The sequence below is a fragment of the Ctenopharyngodon idella genome, chromosome 2 (genome assembly GCF_019924925.1).
Source record: "Ctenopharyngodon idella isolate HZGC_01 chromosome 2, HZGC01, whole genome shotgun sequence".
In the NCBI taxonomy this organism is placed as follows: domain Eukaryota; kingdom Metazoa; phylum Chordata; class Actinopteri; order Cypriniformes; family Xenocyprididae; genus Ctenopharyngodon; species Ctenopharyngodon idella.
The window spans coordinates 34,726,274-34,749,139 of NC_067221.1; the positions used below are offsets into that span (position 1 = coordinate 34,726,274).

At 35.8% G+C, this 22,866-nt stretch overlaps 1 protein-coding gene across 1 annotated transcript; it reads right to left on the reverse strand.

Annotated features, from left to right (window-relative positions):
• Positions 1-9: 9 nt before the first annotated feature.
• On the reverse strand, positions 10-22,628 carry lig1 (ligase I, DNA, ATP-dependent). Its single transcript, XM_051871087.1, has 27 exons — positions 22,459-22,628; positions 22,154-22,216; positions 21,737-21,908; positions 21,440-21,638; positions 20,034-20,168; positions 19,646-19,948; positions 19,354-19,459; positions 19,131-19,226; positions 17,276-17,332; positions 17,103-17,161; positions 16,826-16,939; positions 16,577-16,743; positions 15,490-15,566; positions 15,151-15,242; positions 14,840-14,939; positions 12,881-12,966; positions 12,678-12,793; positions 12,450-12,545; positions 7,492-7,602; positions 7,147-7,218; positions 6,884-7,028; positions 6,462-6,544; positions 3,816-3,968; positions 1,512-1,565; positions 1,271-1,414; positions 1,030-1,122; positions 10-280 (listed from the first exon to the last, which is right to left on the reverse strand). Exons 1-27 carry the CDS (start codon positions 22,473-22,475, stop codon positions 206-208), a joined length of 2,985 nt encoding a protein of 994 aa, XP_051727047.1. The 5' UTR covers positions 22,476-22,628; the 3' UTR covers positions 10-205.
• Positions 22,629-22,866: the final 238 nt, after the last annotated feature.

Consider the following 22,866-nt stretch of genomic DNA (forward strand, 5'->3'; position numbering starts at 1 on the left):
GGCAAACAGTTAGTGAAAAGCAAGTGTTTATTTTCGCTCCGTATAATTGAAAGTATTTACATGTTCATTTCCATTTTTCATTAAGTCTCACAATATCACAGCATTAAAATTCAGCACGTTAATATGCAACAAAATATTGAAAAACGCTCCATCGCCCAATAGGAATAAGAGTATCTGACAACAGGAGCCAATCAAACCACAGAGATCAATAGTAGTCCTCCAGATCTGGTTTCTCACCCTGATTTTGAATCTGCTGCTGCTTCTTATAGAGATCAGCAATCTAAGAGAGAGAAAGAAAGAGAGAGACTGATGCAGGAGATCAGAATAGTTCATTTTGAGAGGGTGTGTTTGTGTGCGCCTGTGTGTTTCCAACCGTCGGGAGACAGGAATAAAAGAAAACCAAAATAAATGAACTGTGAAAATGAGAGGGGAAAGGAAAGAAAGACAGTGTGGCGCGTAAAAAGATGGATTTCCTTTAACGGATCCACTTCACTTGCTCCACTAAATCACGATGTCACGACGCTCCGAACTATGCCAATGTCATCACGTTTGACTTTCAAGGGAAAAAACTACTTTAAAATCTCACTCTTCCCATCATATTTGCCATGGAACTACAACACACACATGTATAGTGTCATATCCTGTGTTTTCCATACATTATGCATTTATGACATTTGCCTTTGAAAGAAAGGTCTCATGTGGGGTAATTACTGTCGACTCCTACGTTTGTGAATTTCAGTGAGGTCTGAGACAACGAGTGAAATTGTTATTGTGCTTTTTCTATTTTAATACATTTTAAATTACAAATCATATATTTATAGATCAATTAGTTAATTATATATTTATAAATTAGCATTTATTTATAAATTACTTTTTTTCATTCAAGTCATCTTTGTTTGACATTCTCAATGTCTTCCATGTGACTGTGCTTCCAAGTCATTTCCTCCACAGCACTATAGGTATTAAGTGAATGCGTAATGTTTGCACTTGTGTGCCTTGCTCAACGTTTTTTTTTGCATTTCATGTTACCTGTGACCCTGTGGTGGCATCCTCTGGTTTTTTGTCATCTCTAATCCTCAGGAATCGTGGGAAACGGAGTGAAATGCCTTTCTCTGGGTCCACCTGATGGCCAAGGAGAGAATCACACCATAAAAACAAAAAATTAAGCACAATAAAGTAAGATCTGGCACCAAGATCTGAACAATGAAAACATCAGTCACCAAAAACCACTGATTCAGCATCATGATTCACATGTGCGTGGTGTACTGACCAATCCCATCGCTGCCTTGTAGATTGGAGACAGTGAAAGATCAGCGCATTTCACCTCCCACACTTGCACCGCCTCTAGCCAGACATCCGGCTCTGCTGATTGGTCCACGCGGTAATACGGGCGTGGTTTAGGTAAAATGTGCTCCTAAAGTGGATTACACATAAAGATTTTATACAGTAAAGTACTCACAAATATATGGACACATACAATACATGGAAACAAAGTGTAAACACTGATGTACCTTTAAGAAATTGTAATGCTGCTCCAGATCTTCATCTTTGAAGCCTGTTCCAATCTGACAAAAGCAACACACAGATCATTTATTTATTTGTAATGTCTATTTAATGGTGACTGATTAAAATTAACTTTTTAAATTAACTTTTAATACTTTTATATAACAAGGACACAATAGATTGATCAAAAGGGATGGTAAAGACATTTTAAATGTTGGGGTTGTCAAAAGTACCGGTACTTTGGTACAAAGTCGGTATTAAAATTTTTTAAAATGTGACAATACCAGCATTTCCCCCTAGCATTTGAGCGCCGTTAAGTGGATTCTTAAATACTTAAACACCTCCGATTGGCCGTTGTTTTCACACATGTCTGTGATTGGCTACAATGATCAACGCTTTAAAAACTTGTAAATAGACATCTGTGACGCTCTTCACCAAGTGCTTACACAGATACACACAGGAGCGTTTGAAAGCAGGAGTCTATCAGCGGATTCACTGATATATTTATGAATTATTCATCATTAATAATTAAAACTTCCACGAATGTTGACATACAGTATCTCACAGAAGTGAGTACACCCCTCACATTTTTGTAAATAATTTATTATATCTTTTCATCTGACAACACTGAAGAAATGACACTTTGCTACAATATAAAGTAGTGAGTGTACAGCTTGTATAACAAAAATACAAGCTGTACTCAAAATAACTCAAAAATACAAGCTGTACTCAAAATAACTCAACACACAGCCATTAATGTCTAAACTGCTGGCCACAAAAGTGAGTACACCCCTAAGTGAAAATGTCCAAATTGGGCCCAAAGTGTCAATATTTTGTGTGTCCACCATTATTTTCCAGCACTGCCTTAACCCTCTTGGGCATGGAGTTCACCAGAGCTTCACAGGTTGCCACTGGAGTCCTCTTCCACTCCTCCATGACAACATCACGGAGCTGGTGGATGTTAGAGACCTTGCGCTCCTCCACCTTCTGTTTGAGGATGGCCCACAGATGCTCAATAGGGTTTAGGTCTGGAGACATGCTTGGCCAGTCCATCGCCTTTTCCCCTTAGCTTCTTCAGCAAGGCAGTGGTCGTCTTGGAGGTGTGTTTGGGGTCGTTATCATGTTGGAATACTGCCCTGCGGCCCAGTCTCCGAAGGGAGGGGATCATGCTTTGCTCAGTCATGGTTCCCTCAGTGACCTGTAGCTCCCCAGTGCCGGCAGCACTCATGCAGCCCCAGACCATGACGCTCACACCACCATGCTTGACTGTAGGAAAGGCACACTTGTCTTTGTACTCCTCACCTGGTTGCCGCCACACACGCTTGACACCATCTGAACCAAATAAGTTTATCTTGGTCTCATCAGACCACAGGACATGGTTCCAGTAATCCATGTCCTTAGTCTGCTTGTTTTCAGCAAACTGTTTGCAGGCTTTCTTGTGCATTATCTTTAGAAGAGGCTTCCTTCTGGGACGACAGCCATGCAGACCAATTTGATGCAGTGTGCGGCGTATGGTCTGAGCACTGACAGGCTGACCCCCCACCCCTTCAACCTCTGCAGCAATGCTGGCAGCACTCATATGTCTATTTCCCAAACACAACGTCTGGATATGACGCTGAGCACGTGCACTCAACTTCTTTGGTCGACCATGGCGAGGCCTGTTCTCAGTGGAACCTGTCCTGTTAAACCGCTGTATGGTCATGGCCACTGTGCTCCAGCTCAGTTTCAGGGTCTTGGCAATCTTCTTATAGCCTACGCCATCTTTATGTAGAGCAACAATTCTTTTTTTCAGATCCTCAGAGAGTTCTTTGCCATGAGGTGCCATGTTGAACTTCCAGTGACCAGTATGAGAGAGTGAGAGCGATAACATCAAATTTAACACACCTGCTCCCCATTCACACCTGAGACCTTGTAACACTAACAAGTCACATGACACCGGGGAGAGAAAATGGCTAATTGGGCCCAATTTGGATATTTTCACTTAGGGGTGTACTCACTTTTGTGGCCAGCGGTTTAGACATTAATGGCTGTGTGTTGAGTTTGAGGGGACAGCAAATTTACACTGTTATACAAGCTGTACACTCACTACTTTACATTGTAGCAAAGTGTCATTTCTTCAGTGTTGTCACATGAAAAGATATAATAAAATATTTACAAAAATGTGAGGGGTGTAGTCACTTCTGTGAGATACTGTATATGCGATTAATTCAATTAATTTAATCTGCATATGATGCAATTACTTCAATTAAAATCTTTAATTGATTTACAGCCCTAGTTTTCTCTCTCAGACGAATGCACACAGACACACACACCTTGCAGATAGACTGGAACTCCTCATTCTCCTCATCGTAACAGGCCAGTAGGAACCCTCCATAGCTGCCTGCTCTCTTCCCCTTCCCCAGATAAGCACCAATCACGCACAGATCCACTGTGTCTCCAACACCCTCCAGATAGTCCTTCTTCAGCTGCAGAAACAGACCATTAGAAACAATATAACAGACAAGCAAATGGCAGTTCTGACAGCAGTATAAATATGAATAAATTGCATAACTACACTGCTAGAAAACATTTTATCTGTAACTTTGTCTTGTTTTGCAGTACAAAAACTAAACAATCATTAAAAGATGATAAATGTACCCAAGAGGCAAAACGGCTCAAAATTGTCATCACTCTCCCTCATGTCATTTCAAATTTGTATGATTTCCATTCTTCTATGGAACTCAAAAGAAGATGTTTGGCAGAATGACAGCCTCAGTCACCAATCACTTTCACCACACGGTTTTTGTACAATAAAAGTGAATGGTGACTTATGCTGAAGATTTTGTGTTCCACTGAAGAAAGAAAGTCACATAAGTTTGAAACATAAGGGCTGTGTCAAACCTCCTCTCACGGTAGACACCATGAATTCAGTTTTAAGAAACAAAAACAAACATATGGATAAATAAATTCCTGTGAGACTTGGAGGTTTTAGAGAGGAAGGTTCATTATTCAGTAAGGATGAATTAAATTTTCTGGATTTGAATTAATGCTGTTCTTTTAAACTTTCTATTCATCAAAGAATCATGAAAAAATGTCTGCTGATAATGCAGCTTTGCCATCACAGCAATAAATTACATTTTAAAATATAATAAAATACACAGAAATATTAAATTATATTTTAAATTATATTACTGTTTCTCAGCCTTGGTGAACATAAGCAAGAGTAATTCGTAATTTTATATAGTGATACTTCACAATCTTTGTAGGAAATTCAAGCCACTTTTATTTTACGTAACCATGTAGTACCTTTTTGATCCCAATGAATGTAATACTTTATAAATGAAATGTACTTCATCTCATTTGATTATTTTCTTTTTCATTTGGATTTTGATGGATGCAGACCAAAACTCTGGCATCAGCGCAAGACAACTGCTTTACATAAGATACAACTCACTAAAAACCAGTAATACATTATGAATTTGATTGGATAAGATACGTTTGTAGTAAAATAGCCAATATACAGCACAAACATCTGTGAGCGGACATTAGCTAAATTCTATATTAATGAGCCAAGTTGCTCGGCAACCATAAACAACCTATAGTTAAAAAAAAAAACCTAAAGCACTCCCATTATAATGCATAAAACAGGCTAGACTGGAAACGACCATAGAAGAATATACATTTCTGCTTTTTTAATCTTTAAACCTCACCACAGATATATCACATTATATAAGGTATAGCAGAATCTCTACCAGTCATCTCATTTCTACTGTCAGAGTATATATTCCATCATACCACTCAGCCTTAATGTCAGGATACGGACAAAGAACAAGAGAAAAGCTTAATGGGGTGGAAATTACACTTTAATGACTTGCACCTTCCTTCTGACTTTGAATACTTGTCTAGGTTTTATTTTTTAAACAAGTCTTGATGTGTGTCTGAGTTTAAAAAAAAAAAAAAAAAAAAAAAAAAAAACCTCTTTTTGTTCCTGCAATCTGACTTTATAAAGTAAACTTTTCAAGAGGACCAATTATGCTTTTTACGTTTGAAAAATTGAACAATTTCTGCAAAATTACACAGCACAAAGTCCACAAAGTCCAAGTTATTCTCTATATCAGTAAGCAGCACTGTTTCTGAACTCTCTGAAATGCCTCGTTTGTAGTCTTGAGTTTTCTTCCGGAAACATACACCTCACACTATCCCTAGTTTAAATAATTCCCATCCAAATCATATGCAAAAAAAAAAAAAAAGAGGAGGACAAGGCCTGGTTGAGTTGCATTAGTAGTATGTTGAAACTCGTGGTTATGGTAAGGGGTGTGAAATTTACGAAACACGTTCGAAGCAAATGACCAATCACAACCCATTGGTCCAGCCAACCAATCAGAGCACATTGCGCTCTTCAGAAGAAGGGGCTTCGTAGAGACCGCAACTACACAGAGTATTACTGACAGACTGGGAGGAAAGATGCTGCAACAATGTAAAATAATATGATTTTTTATTTTTTTATTTTTTTGAAAAACCAAGCATGAAAACCTATTCTAGTAGATCTTAAAACCAAAATCAAGACGGTAACACTTTAGTATAGGGAACACATAAACTATTAACTACGACTTTTCCCTTAATAAACTCCTAATTTACTGCTTATTAATAGTTAGTACGTTAGTTGTTAAGTTCAGGTATTGGGTAGGATTAAGAATGTAGAATTAGGTCATGCAGAATAATGCATTAATATATGCTTAATAAGTACTAATAAATAGCCAATATTCTAGTAATATGCAAGCTAATAAGCAACTAGTTAAAAGACCCTAAAATAAAGTGTTACCATTAAGACTTTGTAAAATGGCATAATATGGCCTCTTTAAAACATGAATATGATCAAAGTAAAAAGTTTATTTATTTATTTATTTTTTCAAAAGTGTATTTTCACTTGAACTTCACATGAACTTTTGCGAACATTGAGAAATTGTGGTGTGTAATACCTTGAGCCAGTTGTGGGATCGTTTGGCAATTTCATAAGTTGCATGTTTTTCCAATGTTTTCACCATTAGACCCTCACAAGAATCTGCAAAACATTAAAGCCATTGAAAAACTCCTTTAATAGATTAGCCAATTATGAATTAAATATTACTATTTATTGATTATTAAATGATTGAGTAACACCTCACAGTGAGCAATCCAACTCCATCTAAATGTCAGTTATTAACTGGTTTTGACTCAGGACCCACATTTAAAATTAGCAACCCTAAACAATCCCAAAATTGTTTATGATATAAAAGTAAAATACAATATATCCCAAAAATAAATGCAATAATATTTAAACATTGAAATGTAGTAATATTATCATGAACCAATATTAGGCCCCAAAAAAATAAGTTGAGAGCCACAGCTCTTATTCACACACCTCGTACAGACTGCTCCAGGAACTCAGCGATGGCTTCCGTGTTGTCAGCATCCAGGGATCGAGCAAAAACAAACTCTCCTTCTTTCTCCTCAAAACTCTCCCGTAACAGAGCTCTGCGTTTGCTTAGAGGCTCTCGCACCAGAGACTGCAAGACAGACACATTATTCACTAAAATAACACACAACACATGTAAAATGTGAGATTTCAAAGCCATGCGAAATTATTCAAATGTCACTTGCTATTAACTGTTATCATGGACTTACCTCTCCGTTGAGGTACAGCAGGTCAAAGGCGTAGACACACACCTGAACCTTGATCTCGGATGCATCCACATCCTGAAAAACACACAAAGTTTTTAACATGGGAATAAAGGTTAATAAACATCAAGATTTTACTTTCTTTTTATTTATCTTCCATACAAGGCCATGAATGCTGCATAATCATAAAACAATTAGCAAAAAGCTATTTAAAATGCACACTGCAGGACATGTCAACTTCCCAAAAGCTACCAGAATATGTCTGTCCCTCATTTAACCATTCAGTTATGCATCTTTCTTCCATATTCAGTTGTTTCTCTATTCAAATCTCTCTTCTTTTGCTCCTCTCACCTTCCTCTTCCTCGTGGTGAGGACCTGAAATGGCTGGATCTGTTTCTTTTCTCTGTCCCAGGCCACCGCCTCTGAATCCAGAACACAGGAGCGAACGTTCTCTTTTTTCACCTGCGAGAGAGAGGTGAGGAGGACATTTATTAAATCTACCATCAACACCTGAATAAACTGGATCATCGACGCCGAGCAAAGCCTCACCCCACAGACATGCCCCTCACAGCCATAACATCTTAAAATTACTTGTTTATAAGGTCACCTGAGCTTTAAACACTACCACTTCACAAATGCATAACACATCGAACCCTCAGGCTGTGTGACATTTACAATTCAATAGATGTTACAAGTGCATATTGAGTTTGTGAGAGCTGTAGCAGAATGTTTGGGGCTGGTTTGTAAATGTTTGTAATCCTCTCACACAATTGACTGCATTCACACAGTCAGTGTTTAGGACTGACAACTGAATTTAACAGGTGACTGTTCATACAGCAGCTTACAGGAGCAGCTTGAATACAGTCTGTATGAATGAATAACTGAAGTCAAGCCAGCTTATAAAAAAAAAAAAAAAAAACCCTCTTGGATTTCATCAAAAATATCTTAAAAGGTTAGTTCACCCAAAAATGAAAATTCTGCCATTAATCACTCACCCTCATGTTGTTCCACACCCCTAAGACCTTCGTTCATCTTTAGAACACAAATTAAGATACTTTTGATAAATTCTGATGGCTCAGTGAGGCCTCCGTTGCCAGGCAGATAATTAACACATTCAGATGCCCAGAAAGCTACTAAAAACATATTTAAAACAGTTCATGTGACTACAGTGGTTCAACCTTAATGTTATGAAGCGACGAGAATGTTTTTTTTGGCGCACAAAAAGTAAACAAAATAATGACTTTATTCAACAATATCTAGTGATGGGCGATTTCAAAACACTGCTTCATGAAGCTTCGAAGCTTAACGAATCTTTTGTTTCGAATCAGTGATTCGGAACGTGTATAAAACTGCCCCCCAGTGGTGAACCATTGAAATTTCAAAACATTTATGACATCACGAAGCCTCCTTTACTGAAATCACGTGACTTTGGCAGTTTGATAAGCGCTCCGAACCACTGATTCAAAACAAAAGATTTGTAAAGCTTCAAAACTTTATGAAGCAGTGTTTTGAAATTGGCCATCACTAGATATTGTTGAATAAAGTCGTTATTGGTTTTAAGTCATATTTGGTTTTTTTGGCACACAAAAAGTATTCTCGTCGCTTCATAACATTAAGGTTAAATCACTGTAGTCACATGAATTGTTTTAAATATTTCTTTAGTAGCTTTCTGGGCATCTGAAAGCGTTAATTATCTTACTGGCAATGCAGGCCTCACTGAGCCATCGGATTTTATCAAAAATATCTTAATTTATGTTCCGAAGATGAACAAAGGTCTTACGGGTGTGGAACGACATGAGGGTGAGTAATTAATGACAGAATTTTCATTTTTTTGGGTGAACTAACCTTTTAAGCTTAATATGCACCAAAATCAGAATATTCTTTAATAACCTTAATTATTGTAATTACTTAAGTTCAATCAAGTGCTAGTTTGTACATATAAAATGTGTTTGTCACTCTTTTTCATAACCAAAATCTTAACCATATTTAGTACTCTAAAACATGACTTACAACTGTATTCTGATGCTGAGAGAACATAATTTCCCACAAGACATCTTGTTTATGACTCGGACTTATGACAGTTTTGATACTTGTACAATAATATGATACTTGTACAATAATGAGATTTTGCACCAAATATCATACAACTGAGAAAAGCGAAGGCAGAGAGAGATATGGACACTGATAAGCAAAACAACAGCATTTTCATTGATTTATCTGCGTGTGAGCTTGTGTCATTCATCAAATGCTTTCTTTGCTTGAGGGCTGAAATCCATTATTGCTTTCTTGTGAGGAGAACAGAGCAAGATGACAGAGGACAAATATGGCCTTTGAAAAAGAGAGAGAAAAAGACAGATACAGAGAGACTCGCAGAAACAAAGAGAAAAGAGGGAGTCTGTGAGAAAGACTCTTAATACCGTGTCCAAACCAGCTATCATCTTAAACATGTTAGCCTGAGTTTCTCCAAACATTTCGTCAGTCGCTTGGTTTTCCATTTCGGTCGTGTCACATTGGGTACCTCAACCCACCGTGAAATCTCATTTGATTAAAATCCCTGAACTGCTGCATATTCAACATCATATGTCCTGACTGGCAGTGGTATTCTCTTACAAAAGGCTGGAGTACACTACAAGACTTTTATCCAGATTTACAGTCCGGAGGAGTGGTCGTTAGTTGCCAAAAGTCAAAGCCAGTCTGCATACATTGGGGAGTCAAAGTTGACAGATTCCACAGAAAACTACGTGAACATACAGTTTTAAATTGTCATGCGTCTCCTAGTAAGGAGGTGCATGTTTCTGTGTGAGTTTTTGTTTGGAACGACTTAGAATAAGTCTGGTAGTGTGTGATCCTCAGTCATTTAATGTATGATGCCCAGTTTTTTCTCTTTACCCTTTACAATGTTAGCATGTAAATGATACCTAGTGTTTTAAAATCTGTTCAGATGTTAAAAGTCGTGTAGTGCTCCCTTAAAGGGTTAGTTCACCCAAAAATGAAAATTCTGTCATCATTTACACCCTCATGTCGTTCCAAACCCATAAAGACCCTAATATACCTCACACCTATTTTTCTGAAGAACAGAGCTCAGTTTAACTGCTCAGAACAAACAAGGGACTCATGAACAACCATCACAAAACAAAAAAAAAAAACAGTCGTGGATCATCCAGGTAACCACACACAGTATTAAGAATCAAGGGTATGTAAACTTTTGAAAGGGGTCATTTTTGTAAATTCTGCTATTTTTTTTTTGTCTTGTGGACTTGTAAACAACTGTTATGTGAAATAGTTTATTAAGGACAGTACTAAATAAAAAATAACATGCAATTTTCATGATCCTTCTTATTTTGTTAAAATGATTAACATTTTTGCAGATTCTGCAAGGGGTATGTAAACTTTTGAGCTCAACTGTATGTGCTGCACCAGCCTGTGCGCTTTCCTCTCAACAACAAAAACAACAAAATTGAGAAAACAGCAAGCATTTTTTTAAATAAAGCATAAGAAAAGCATCCGATCATAGCAACGTGGATATGTTTGCATGAGCTAGGCAATTCATCATTCTAGTAGGGCTGCACAATATTGGAAAACACTGACATTGCAATCTAATCCTGTTTACATGAAATAAGCCTGCTCCTGAGCAGGTTTAAGCTTATGGACCTGTTGCTATGACAGCAAGTCCAGGATGAGCGTCAAAGAACCAAACAACCCAAGATCATGCCAAATCGTCATCAATCAAATCCAGCTAACAGAGTTATCGACGTACGAAGAATGGGCCCCTGATTCGGTTGCGATTCTGTATGTGTTTGCTGATCAATGTTTAGATGTGAATAAAAGCCTAAATTAAATCTGATCATCATATAAAGTGATTGTGTCACTTCAGAAATTTTGGACTAAACCGCTCAATTCATATAGATTAGTTTTACAATCTCTTTATGAACATTTTTAAGCATCAAAGTGTCAGTTGCGTAGCTGTCAATTGAGGAACAGAAATCTCTCAGAATTCATTGAAAATATCTTCATTTGTGATCTGAAGATGAACGAAAGTCTTACAGGTTTGGAACAACATGAGGGTGAGTAAATGATGACAGAATTTTTGGGTGAACTATCCCTTTAACACAATGTAAAACCTGAGTCTGCTACACGCTGAGTGAGTACTTTATGATTGTTTCTTGTCAGACTACACAACTTGACCCCAGTGAGATATTGGGTAAAAGCCAAGGCAGCCTGTGCAACATTAAATGTACTGACTGTACTAGCTACATCTCAGATTTTAGTTATAAATGACAGAGTTGACTGGACATTTGAACCCACCAGTCTGTTAGTTCTGAAATGTTCAATCTCTCCATTTCAGTATTATTTTAATATTTATTTGGTAACACTTTACAATAAGGTTCATTAGTTAAACATTAATGTACTAACTAACGTGAACTAACCGTGAGCAATACATTTGTTACTGTATTTACTAATCTTTGTAAATGTTAGTTCAGAGTGCATTAACTAATGTTAACAAGATTTTAATAATGTATTAGTAAATGTTGAAACTAACATTAACAAAGATTAATAAATGCTGTATAACTGCAGTTCATTATTAGTTCATGTTAACCTATGTAGTTAACTAATGTTAACTAATGAACCTTATTGTAAAGCGTCAACATTAATTTTTATTTTATATTTTTATGATTTTATATTTTCAGTTTTCATTTTATTTTTTGTTTAAGTTTTAGTAGCTTTGTTATGTACTCTTATTAGTTTAATGTTTTTGTCTATTTCTTAATATTTATAAGTAATTTTTACTAAATTAATTACGTCTTGAAATAATTAATTTACATAATAAATTACAGTTTTAGAAATGTTAGTACTTAGAACTTCTAAGTTTCCAAGGCAGCATTTGTCTGTTTGTGAAATATTTATATTTTATTTATTTTAAATGTATACAAAATGTATTTAAATTTATATTTTGTACAAAAATGATTTTAAATAGTTTTAGTTAACAACAACACAGATTCATTTTAAGCTTTGACAGCAAAAAGTTTCATATAATATAAAAACATAACCAACATAACCACTGACAGAGCCTCTAAGGCAAGCCTTCTTTGCAAAAGCAATTAATTGGGCATCAGTGAGCATGTCACACTGAGGCTTAGGCCATCCAAGACTGCCAGTTTTGCCCTATGATGGAATCTTTTATTATCCCTGAAATTAGACGGCAAATTTGTGGCAAGAATTGCACAGTATGCATCCGGCTTTAGACACAGAGACCTTCTTTTGCTTCCATCTGAAATTTATTTCTATCCTGCTGGTTGCATAAGTGTTACCTGTGGGATTCTTGAGATAATATCAGGGTATTTGCTTGTGTTGTCCTCTTGGTTTCGGCTAAAAACGCGCACCTCTCCGTTCTCAAGAATATGGATCTGGTAAATGCAAAGCAAAAAAAAAAAAAAAAAAAAACAATTAACAATTCAATCAATGATATTGCTATGGAAACAAAGTCATTTTTAAGGAAGAGGCTCCACCTTGTGGAATAAGACTAAAATAACACACACCTGTGCTCTCTCTCCATCGTATTTGTATTCGCAGGTGAAAGATGCCTCATCAAAACGTTTCATTACCTCGCCGACCCCTTTAGTTGGGTGAGCTAACATGGGTCGCAGGGGAACACCTGTAAAACAACACTGTTTAATCTCATTCTAAACTACATTTTCTATTAGATGACGAGAGAACTGAGCAAACTGTGATTGGTCAGTACCTGGGGTGAGCTTGCAGTGATTGGGCAGTTCATCTATGCCCTCCTTCAGCAATACAGGAATGATTGCATCATAATTTGGCATCTCACTGAAAATGAAAAATATGAGTGAAAGCAATGAAAACATTATTTGTATGCATTGAGGTGAGATGCAGTAACTGCAACACCTGTCCAATTTGTTAAAAATCAGACTTCCTGTAGGGTACAAATTATGCTAATTCTCATTAAACAGGCACTTGTTATGCAGCGGACACCTGTAGTCGTAATTGAAATATTGTTTGTAGTATACGGATAATTATCCCTCACAGCACCGCTTGGTGTTTGACAATCATTCTGTGCTTTACCTCATGCTAGCCAATAGCGCTGGACATAAAAATGATTTGATATTTTCAGGCTTTTGACAATATTCACTATATAAATCTCAATACAAATTACAAATAATGAAATCTGTACATATGAATATTCTATATTAGTTACCCAAACATTTTCAGAATAATGAACCAAACCGAAACATATCATTTGCTAATGAACTCTAAATCAATGAATCTATTAAAATAACTAATTTGAATTCAATGTTGTTTGGCCAATGTTAAACAAGGATTTGATGATGCTGTAAATCAACTGGCGGCCCCTGAATCATCTGAAGTTGTTTCTCGATCAGTAACAAATACAGAACAAATAGCGCTGTTTTCATGCGTTTCACTAGTTTACTTTGAACTACACAGCAAGGATATAATGGAACGAAAGCTTAAAGGAGCTGCGTTTATTCCCGGTCCCGGATACCATTATTAAACAGCGTTGCGACATCCAATAAGAAGCGTTTCAATTCGACACATACCTCTCAGATAAAAACCACAAATCACTCGATGATTAAACTAGTTTCACCACCATTACAAACATTTAACATGAATGAACTGTAGTAATTAACCATGGTTTGTGGAAATGTGGAATATTTATTTTGAATACTATGTTATAGCCATTTATGTTGCAATATATTTATTAGGTGGGTAGGGGAATATATAATTCATTTCTTTCTGAAGGTGTGTGTAGTTTTTACCTGTGTTTAGGCATTTTGTATAGGCCTATATAACATATCATAATATAACATCATTTGGCGGTGGTAGTGAGTAGCCAAGTGTGGTTTTACCTGGTTATCAATTCTCACTGTCAGAATATTTTCATTTTAGCCTATAATAAAATAAAAATAAAATCATTTTTACCAATAAGACCCCAACACCCCCATCAACTTTTTGATTTGATAATCCGGCCTTCGAATGACACTACTTGAATAGCCCTGCTGTAAACAACACCAGGCTGTTGGCGCCCTCTGCAGGCATTTGTTGTTATACATTATGCATGTAAGTTGATTATGTTTATATTATTTATATTAAATAATTATGTATTTTAAAAATGTAAAAAAAAAAAAAAAAAAATGATTGCCTCATTCTTATAATACATGCATTTTAAGTCATTGTAAAGGCTACTGTTCACTGTTTATATAACCACAAAAAAATTATCCAATTTATTTTCAAAATAATCAAACAATTGCTTGATTACCAAAATAATTAGAGACAGCCCATTAGTTAAAACATTTCAAAATGCACCTCAATACTATTTTTCCAGTCACATATTTCGTCATTGAAGATTTCTTAAAACAGTGTTAAAATACCATTTCAAGAACGTAATATCATGTATCGTCTTGTGAGATAAGTATGTCGTCACATACATTTATAAAACACAGTAAAAACTGTAAAATTGTGAAAAATCATTCTACTTTAATACATTTTAAAATGTAATTTATTTTTGTGATGGCAAATATAATTTTTGAAATAGAAATCTTGTAACATTATAAATTAACAAATGCATTTACTGTCACTTCTGATCTGTTTTTGATCAGGGTCTTGCTGAATTGAAGCATTTTTTTCTTTCAGAAAAATAATAATTATATATATACAGCCTCACCAGTATGTCTGTTTGAGGATCAGTGCTTTCTCCTCCAGCCACACTCTCCTGTTTTCAGCACTCATTCCTTTCCCTGCATCCAGCACAGCTGGTGGGAACTCTAAACCAACACAAGAAAAACATATTAGCCATATTTCAGCACTGTTAAACTAAATGGACACCTAATTAATATTAACATGTTTAAGTGTTATTCATTTTTTATTCATCACAACAGAGAGTAATCTAATTGCAAATGCCGGATGCCTGGAGGTTCTATCAATGTTCTGATTATGATGTGTGTTAATGCCAGTTTCATTAGGATCATTTTAAACCTTGGCCCGGGGGCGTCAGACACACAGCCTGACTGAGAGCGGCGAGAACGCTCTGCTCAGCCAATCCGATCCGCAGCTTCCCCGCCAGTGACCTGTCAATCACCCAAGCAACCAATCAAACTAACATATTTCATTTCAGCATTAATATTCATATAAATCTGTCACCATACAGCAGTATAATCAAAGCCAGCGGCACATCATTTAGAATTAGGAAAAATCAACTGTCATAAATAAATTACATTCATTGTTGCATAATTTTCCGGAATGTACTCAGCATTTCTGCATGGTTGGTCAGATGAGAAATTTAAAAAGTTAAAAGCGAAAGGTGAAATGACGTACCGCACAATGTATCGGGCCTCAGAAAACCGACATGCCACAAACAAGCCTTTAATAATGTCAATCTTCTTATTCATTGCCTGACAGAGAGAGGAAGTTGATTTACATTGAGAACAGAAGATAAACAGATAAACGTTACATGGACAAAATTACACTACCGTTCAAATGTTTGGGGTCAATATGTTTGTTTGTTTTTTACACATGACTGGTGAAAAAAAAAAAAAAAAATCACAAGAAAAGCTTGACGTTTACTGACAACCACATTATTTAAGCATGCATGTTCTCTTCGTTAGGATGTTGATATAGCAACTGTTCAAGTGTCAAGTAAGTTTCATTCACGTTAATCCGATATAAAATTTCATACTGCATTGTCCCTCATAACCGGTAGTATAACCAGATGAAATGATTTTGTTTTCTGCTCCAGATATACATACATTTAATTTTAAAATGTAACATTAACATGACAGTAATTTAAACATAGCCTTTGTAAAAAATGAAGCAAAAGAAAAAAAGTAAACGACTAGAATTTCCAAGTTGACAAGCAGCAGTAGCATCGTTTAATTGACTAATCGAATAGTTTCGCACTTCCCTATTTTATAATATTAAGAAACGTTTCTTGAAATCAAATCATCATAGAATAATTTCTGAAGGATCATGTGACACTGAAGACTAGAGTTATGATGCTGAAAATTCAGCTTTGCAATTAGAAATAAATTACATTTTAAAATATATTCAATTAGAAAAGTTATTTTAAATTGTAATAATAATTTCATAATTTTACTATTTGTACTGTATTTTTGTCAAACACAGCTTGGGTGAGCAATGAGCATAAACATTAAAAAAAATCTTAATGTCCCCAAACTTTTGAACAACACTATATATGGACACCTACTTCTAATTAAAAGGTTTTGTGTGTATAGTGTTTATTTAGTTTATATATAGAATATAGTGCATGTGTTCCTGTAGCACAACTAAAGCATAATGCTAGCAACACCAAGGCTATGGATACAATTCCCAGGGAATAAATATACTCATAAAAACATACCTTGAATACATATTAATTGTTACATTTATTCTCGTCTGTACTCACAGAGTTTCCACTCATGTTAGCAATTTCTTTCAGTTTGTTGAAAACACCCCCTGCTGTCAGACTGGCCGGTGCAAACATCATTCTCTGGTTGCTGCGGGAACTCTCAGCAACCAATCCCAGGTCACCCTTCTCCTGAGCCTCCGCCTTGATTTTGTCCAACTGTCGCCCTAGTAAGAAAAGTCAACAGTACAAGGGTCAGGCAAAGAGAATGACTGTGAATGGCATTAGGGAGAACACAAAAATATTTACCAGTTGCTTGAGCGACAGCTTTCATCAGGACAGTCTCCCCGACGCCCAGCTCCAGACCCTGATACGCAGGGCCGAGCTGGTTCAGACACAGGTATACACAACATAACAGGTCATCTAAACAAACAACAGAGTATTGAACAGTGAAGCTTAGACATTTCAAAAGTATACTACATTCATCTATTCATTACTTGGACAAAAAAAAAAAAAAAACAATCCCTGCCTTGCAAAAATAATTAATAACCTATTTAAACCCCAGGAATCAATTACACACACTCACCTGGAGAGAGAAGAATTACAGAGCGCAAAAAGTTGGAAAGAGTTTCAATGTTTCTCAGCCTAAAAAAAGAAAAGAGATTAAAATTTGACAGCTGCACACACCCATTTTCAAACTTAGATGCAAGAGAAAAACACACACACAGAGTATATACAGAATAATTCTACACTTCATACCTTCCTGAATCCTCTTCAATCTTTTCAAAGGTGCGAGCGACAGCCAAATATGGCACTCTGAGAAAGGGATAAAGAAAATATACAACAATGAACTTCCATACAAAAAATGTCAAACTTTATTGCCTCACAAAGCAGTATTTTGGAACTGAATTAAGTTTTTTTGTTAATGCTTTGAAAAACAAAAAAAAACAAAACAAAGACTATAACTTTAGTTGATTAATCATTTCAGTTTAACTTTCTTCATCTTTTAATGATGATATAGAGTACTGCAGGGATGACATTTTTGTAAGCCAATCCAGAAGTTAGCATCACCCTGGTTGTACTGTACGTTGTATATAAACACAACGAGTACAGTGATCAGATGAGTTTTCTTGTTTGGCGTGACTTGTAAGGAATTGCCTTTTTAATAGAGGTGGGAGGAAGGAAAAAAATAAATAAATAAATAAATAAATCGATCCATCGCGATTCTCTCTCCGTATTTTCCTTACAAACGAAGGCATAATTTATGTCATTTGTAAGGCAGTGGACTTATATATTTAAAATATGAGACTCACTTACAGAATGCTGCTTTCAATTTCAAATGCTGACGCTTTGTTTGTGAAGAGTGCTCGCGCATGTGGCTGTGTTCGACTCCGTGTAAGTGGTTTAATGTACTTAGGGCTGGGCGATATGGCCAAAAAGTCATATCTCGGTATTTTTTGGCTAAATGGTGATATACGGTATATATCTCTGTATTTTCTACATTTTTCCGTTTGGATTTAGAAAAAAAAAAAAAATCTTTATTTAACATCCTGCCTAATGTTGTCCTAAAAACAGTGTTTATATTGAAAGCTATTAATACATATATAGCGAATGTAACCATGTAGTCTGGCACACTAATAGGCCTACAGTATGTGCAAAAAAGAGAAAGTTACTTTACATTCCAACATTGTAACATTACAATCTAAAAATAAAAATAATGCTTTTTAAAGCAGAAGTTAAATTCACTAGACTAATATATATAGTTACTGCTATCATAAAAATACACTCACTTGTAGGTTTAAAATTCTACATATGGCAGATTTATTGTTCAAAAACAAACATTTGATCAAAATGTATATTTTAGTCCGAATTATGTCGATCCCATTCTATTGAGCTCCGTCTGTTTGGCACGAATGTGCACGTTCACGGAAGTCTATGAAGTTTAGAGGAGAATGAGATTCGCTAACAGAAGGCTTGTCCACTCCTGACAGCAAAATGGAAATATTTGTATGATTTTCTAACATTTACAGATGGAGACTATACCTGTAAAATGCAAGTTATGTGCTTGGGAAAACACCACATCACAAAAGCATTCAGCGCATGTCAGCACATGAATCTGTCCGAGCATCTGATGGGGCAAGCCGCTTTAAACGATAGGCCTACGTGTTAACTATATCTTAATCTTACGAGTTATTTTTAAAGCCCTTAATACTAAGCATCTCTCATGTTTAAGAAAAATTGTATTATGCATTTCCCCCGCAGCAGCACTCTGCGACATCCACCGCTGTTTTTCAGATACGCTCTTATAAAACTACTGTATATCGATATAAACGGTATCACCTCATTCCGTATCGTATATTAAAAATATATCGGTATATCTTACAAACTCGATATAACACCGAGCCCTAAATGTACTTGCGTCTCAAAATAGTTTTATGACGCAAAATTAGAATAGAATAAAACCTAAAAAAATAACTTGTGTTAATCACAGACCTTATTTTACTAACTTTGGGACGATGAAACCGAATGTGCAAAAATGCTACTGTAACTCAGGTTTTAGGACTCATTCCTGCAGTACTCAGTGTTATATAGCTAAAAAAAAGTCAGGCTTTACTTTTGGCCCCTCCTCCAGCAGGCGTGGTCAATGGGATGGTACTGTGCTCTGGAGGGATCATACTGGCTCTGGACTGCAGAATCCACCCCCTTTTCACTGTCAAAAAAATAAATAAAGCTCATTCAAATGGGGTCACACACAAAAAACTCCAATACAAACAATTATATTTTTCAAGTAAAATAATCCAAGTCGTTTTAACATTTGAACATTTTTGGATTTTTACCTTTTTGTCTCTTTCTGTTCAGTGACATCAGAGATTTCTTCATCCTTCTTTTTCTCTCCCACATTTCGCTCTTCTTTTTCCAGTTTTACAGCTGCCTTTCTGGGTGCTACAAGAGATAGTTAAATAAATAGTTCAACTAAAAATTTAAATTGTCACTATTTACTCACCCTTAAAAATCATGTGGGTGAGTCAATGATGTAAATGTTCATTTTGGGGTGAACTATCCTTTTAATTAAAATACAGAAAAAAAAAGAAAAAAGAAAAAGAGAAAGAATAGGAAAAAAAGACTTACCAAAAAAGCTGCTGATGGGTTTCTTTTTGGCCGATCCCCCCTCATCTTCTGTGCCTTTCTCTTTTTTCACTACTCTTTCAGGACTGTTATCTTTCTTCTTTTTCTTGTCTTCTATTTTTTCTTTCTGTGCATTCTCTTTATTTATCTTTTTCTCCTGCTTATTATCATTTTTATCTTTCTGTTTCATCTCATTGTTTGCACGGTCCACAACTTCACTCGTTTTTGCTTCATCCTCATCTTTTTGTTCATCCACTACAGTCTTTCCATCTGTGCTCTTCTCTTCCACCTCCATCATTTCGTTTTCTAAGTTGAAGAGAGAAAGAATCAATGAGGAAAGTACTGAGACCGTGGAAAGGATATACTCGTGCATAGGATATACTAATCTCACCTGTCTGCCCAGGTGAGGCCCCCACTCGTGCTCTCTTACTCTCCTGGCCTCCATCTACTTCCTTCCCTTCGTCCTCTTTCGTCCCCTCTCCATCGCTCCTGCTTTCCAGCTTCCTCTTGGGGAACTGCTTGCGGGCTAGAGAAAGGGAGAAGGACTTTAACTTTATAAAGCTTTCTGTATCATATTTGATACATGAATTTCTAAGGCCTGAAAATGATCAACACAATCAAAACAAAACAATACTTTTAGTATAATTCTAAAAATATCCACTTTCAGGTCATGGTACACATTTCTTTGTGCTGTGAAATCTTTAATGATTTTTATAAAGTAAATGTAAGAATAACTTTTATATTGTTAGTATATTTCAAGATAAACACTTACTGGGCTGAATCACCTTAGGTTTACTTAATTATCCATACTTTTTTTTTAAAAAATTTTTTTTAGAAAAATCATGTTAAAAGTATGTTTTAACATGATTAAAACTAAAGAGCTTTGATCATAAAACTAAGCATTTTAATATCACCTTTCTAAGACATATTATTAGAAGATATAGAGAGACATCTGATCTTTATATGCATTTTATTAATGTAGTCTGTCATACTGTTATAAAAATCTCATCGATTTACATTACAAGCTATTAGATTAAAAAAAAAAAAAAAGAATATAAACATAAAAATGGTAATTGTGATTTTTTATCTCACAATTGTGAGTTTATATCCTACAATTCGGACTTTTTTTCTCAGAACTGCGAGTTTATATATCTGGGGGAAAACAATAATTCTGAGGGGGAAAAAAGTCAGAATTGCGAAATATAAATTTGTAGTTCTGACTGACCCAGACGTTTTGGCACCTTGTAATTCCGAGTTTAGATATAAAGTGAGAACTAAGATACAAACTCAGAATTGTGAGAAATAAAGTCAGAATTGCGATATACAAACTTGCAATTGTGAGAAAATAGTTAGAAATGTGAGATAAAAATTCACAATTACCTTTTTTATTTTTTTTATTCAGTGGCAGAAACAAGCTTCCATAAATAGCATCTGCACCAAATTGTATATTTTTGTTCACTTTAGGCCTCTGAATAAATTTCAAAAAGTTTTGCTTGTTTTTTTCCCCCTGTGTGAGCTCCATATTCTCACCATTTCATATTATATGGGACATAAAAGCCTTACATTTCCAAAAACAGTACAAAACATTTTTAAGATTTTCTTTTGTATTTTTTGTCTAAAGGTTCAGTAAACAGTTTGATTTATTTAAAAAAAAAAAAAAAAAAAAAAAAAAAAAAATTCTGACCACTGTTGGCCAGTTCACATAAAAATGCCTGCTGGAGTTGTTTTTTGGAGTATTAAGAAGAATTAAAGAAAGAACAAATGATCAGAACATGAAAAGAGGACACTAATACAGACCAGTTTTGCGTTTGGGAATGCCTGACGGTGAAGTTGATGTTGGAGTTGCTGGAGTTCCTGGAGTGCCTGAGGAAGCAGGGGTTACCACGGCAACGGAGGCACTCGAAGTGACCGGAGTTGTTGGGGTTATGGGAGTTTTTGGGGTTATGGGAGTTTTTGGGGATACAGGAGTGGAGGCAGCCTTTGTAACATCAGAAATCTGTGCGTTTAGAGTAGGAACGCATAGAAACAGAATCGGTAACAACAATACTGACAGGTTCTTATGGTTGATGGTCACAATGACTCAATAATTCTTACCTTCTTTGGCTTTCCTGTTTGAACTTCACTCTGTTTTGGCACCTGCTCTTTAACCATTGGCTGATCTTCATCATCACTGTCTATGATTACTCGACTGCGTTTATGAACCTTCTTTATTGGTGAATCACTTTCCTGAATGCCATTCTGAATTTTGAGGGGACTTTTCACAGGTCTGAGCAGCAAGATAAGACAAAAACATTATTATGTACCATTGTAACATTACCTATTTGTTTTCATATTCTTTTTAGACTCTAACGCCATAGTACTGAATCAGCACAAATACAGTGTAAACTTTTGTTGGCTGTGTAAACAGCTGTTGGCTGCATTTTGAAATTTCTACATTATGTTAATTTAGAAAAAATGAACTTAATTTAGCATAATGTTTAATTTGAAAAAACATTACTACATGTTACTTACTCGGCCTTTACTTTGGCCTGTCCATCACTCTTCTCCTTGCCTTTCATTGGCTGAAAGAATGATCTGTGGGCGGGAAACCATGAGAACACGTAAGAAAGACAAATGAGCTCACTCAAGTTGATACTGTAAGGTAAAATATTCCATGCATTGAAAACAAAAAAAACAAAACAAAGCTTAAAGGAAACCCCTTAATGTCCCTGTGTAAAAAACGGTCTTGCGTCAGAATTAGACACTGTAGTTCGTTTAATTTTCCTGTGGTCATCATCAACATGGATAAAAAGCAAAATAAAGCAGGACACACTCACGCTATGCTTCGCTGCATTGTTGAGGTTTTGCAATGCTGATACTGAGTAAATCCGGAATATATTTCTATTATATAATCGTGTTATTAAAATTTCTGAAGCATCGATATTTTCTTCCGCGCGCTTAACTCCGTATGATTCGGCGCCAAAGTGACGTCGTTCCCACAAACAACAGACACAACGGAGTTTATTTAGTACCAAAGCATTTTAGTGCCCCCTGTTGGATTGGAGTTATTGGATGCCTGCGTGATTTGTGAGGAAAATTTACTGACAGTGTTTACTCAAATTCGGTTTATTCATATACTCGTATTGCCACTGAAATAGTCTAGTCTGTTTCTAGCTCATTGTTTCCCAGCCTTTTCCTTCTTATGTTCCCCCACAGCCCCATCAAACATCAACAAACTAAGAAAT

Excerpts from the sequence above, each read along its gene's own strand:
- lig1 (XM_051871087.1), bottom strand. Across the intron at positions 19,949-20,033 it reads GGCCTCACCTGGGCAGACAG|AAAACGAAATGATGGAGGTG; the intron begins GTGAGATTAGTA and ends TCTTCAACTTAG. Across the intron at positions 1,566-3,815 it reads AGTTCCAGTCTATCTGCAAG|ATTGGAACAGGCTTCAAAGA; the intron begins GTGTGTGTGTCT and ends TGCTTTTGTCAG.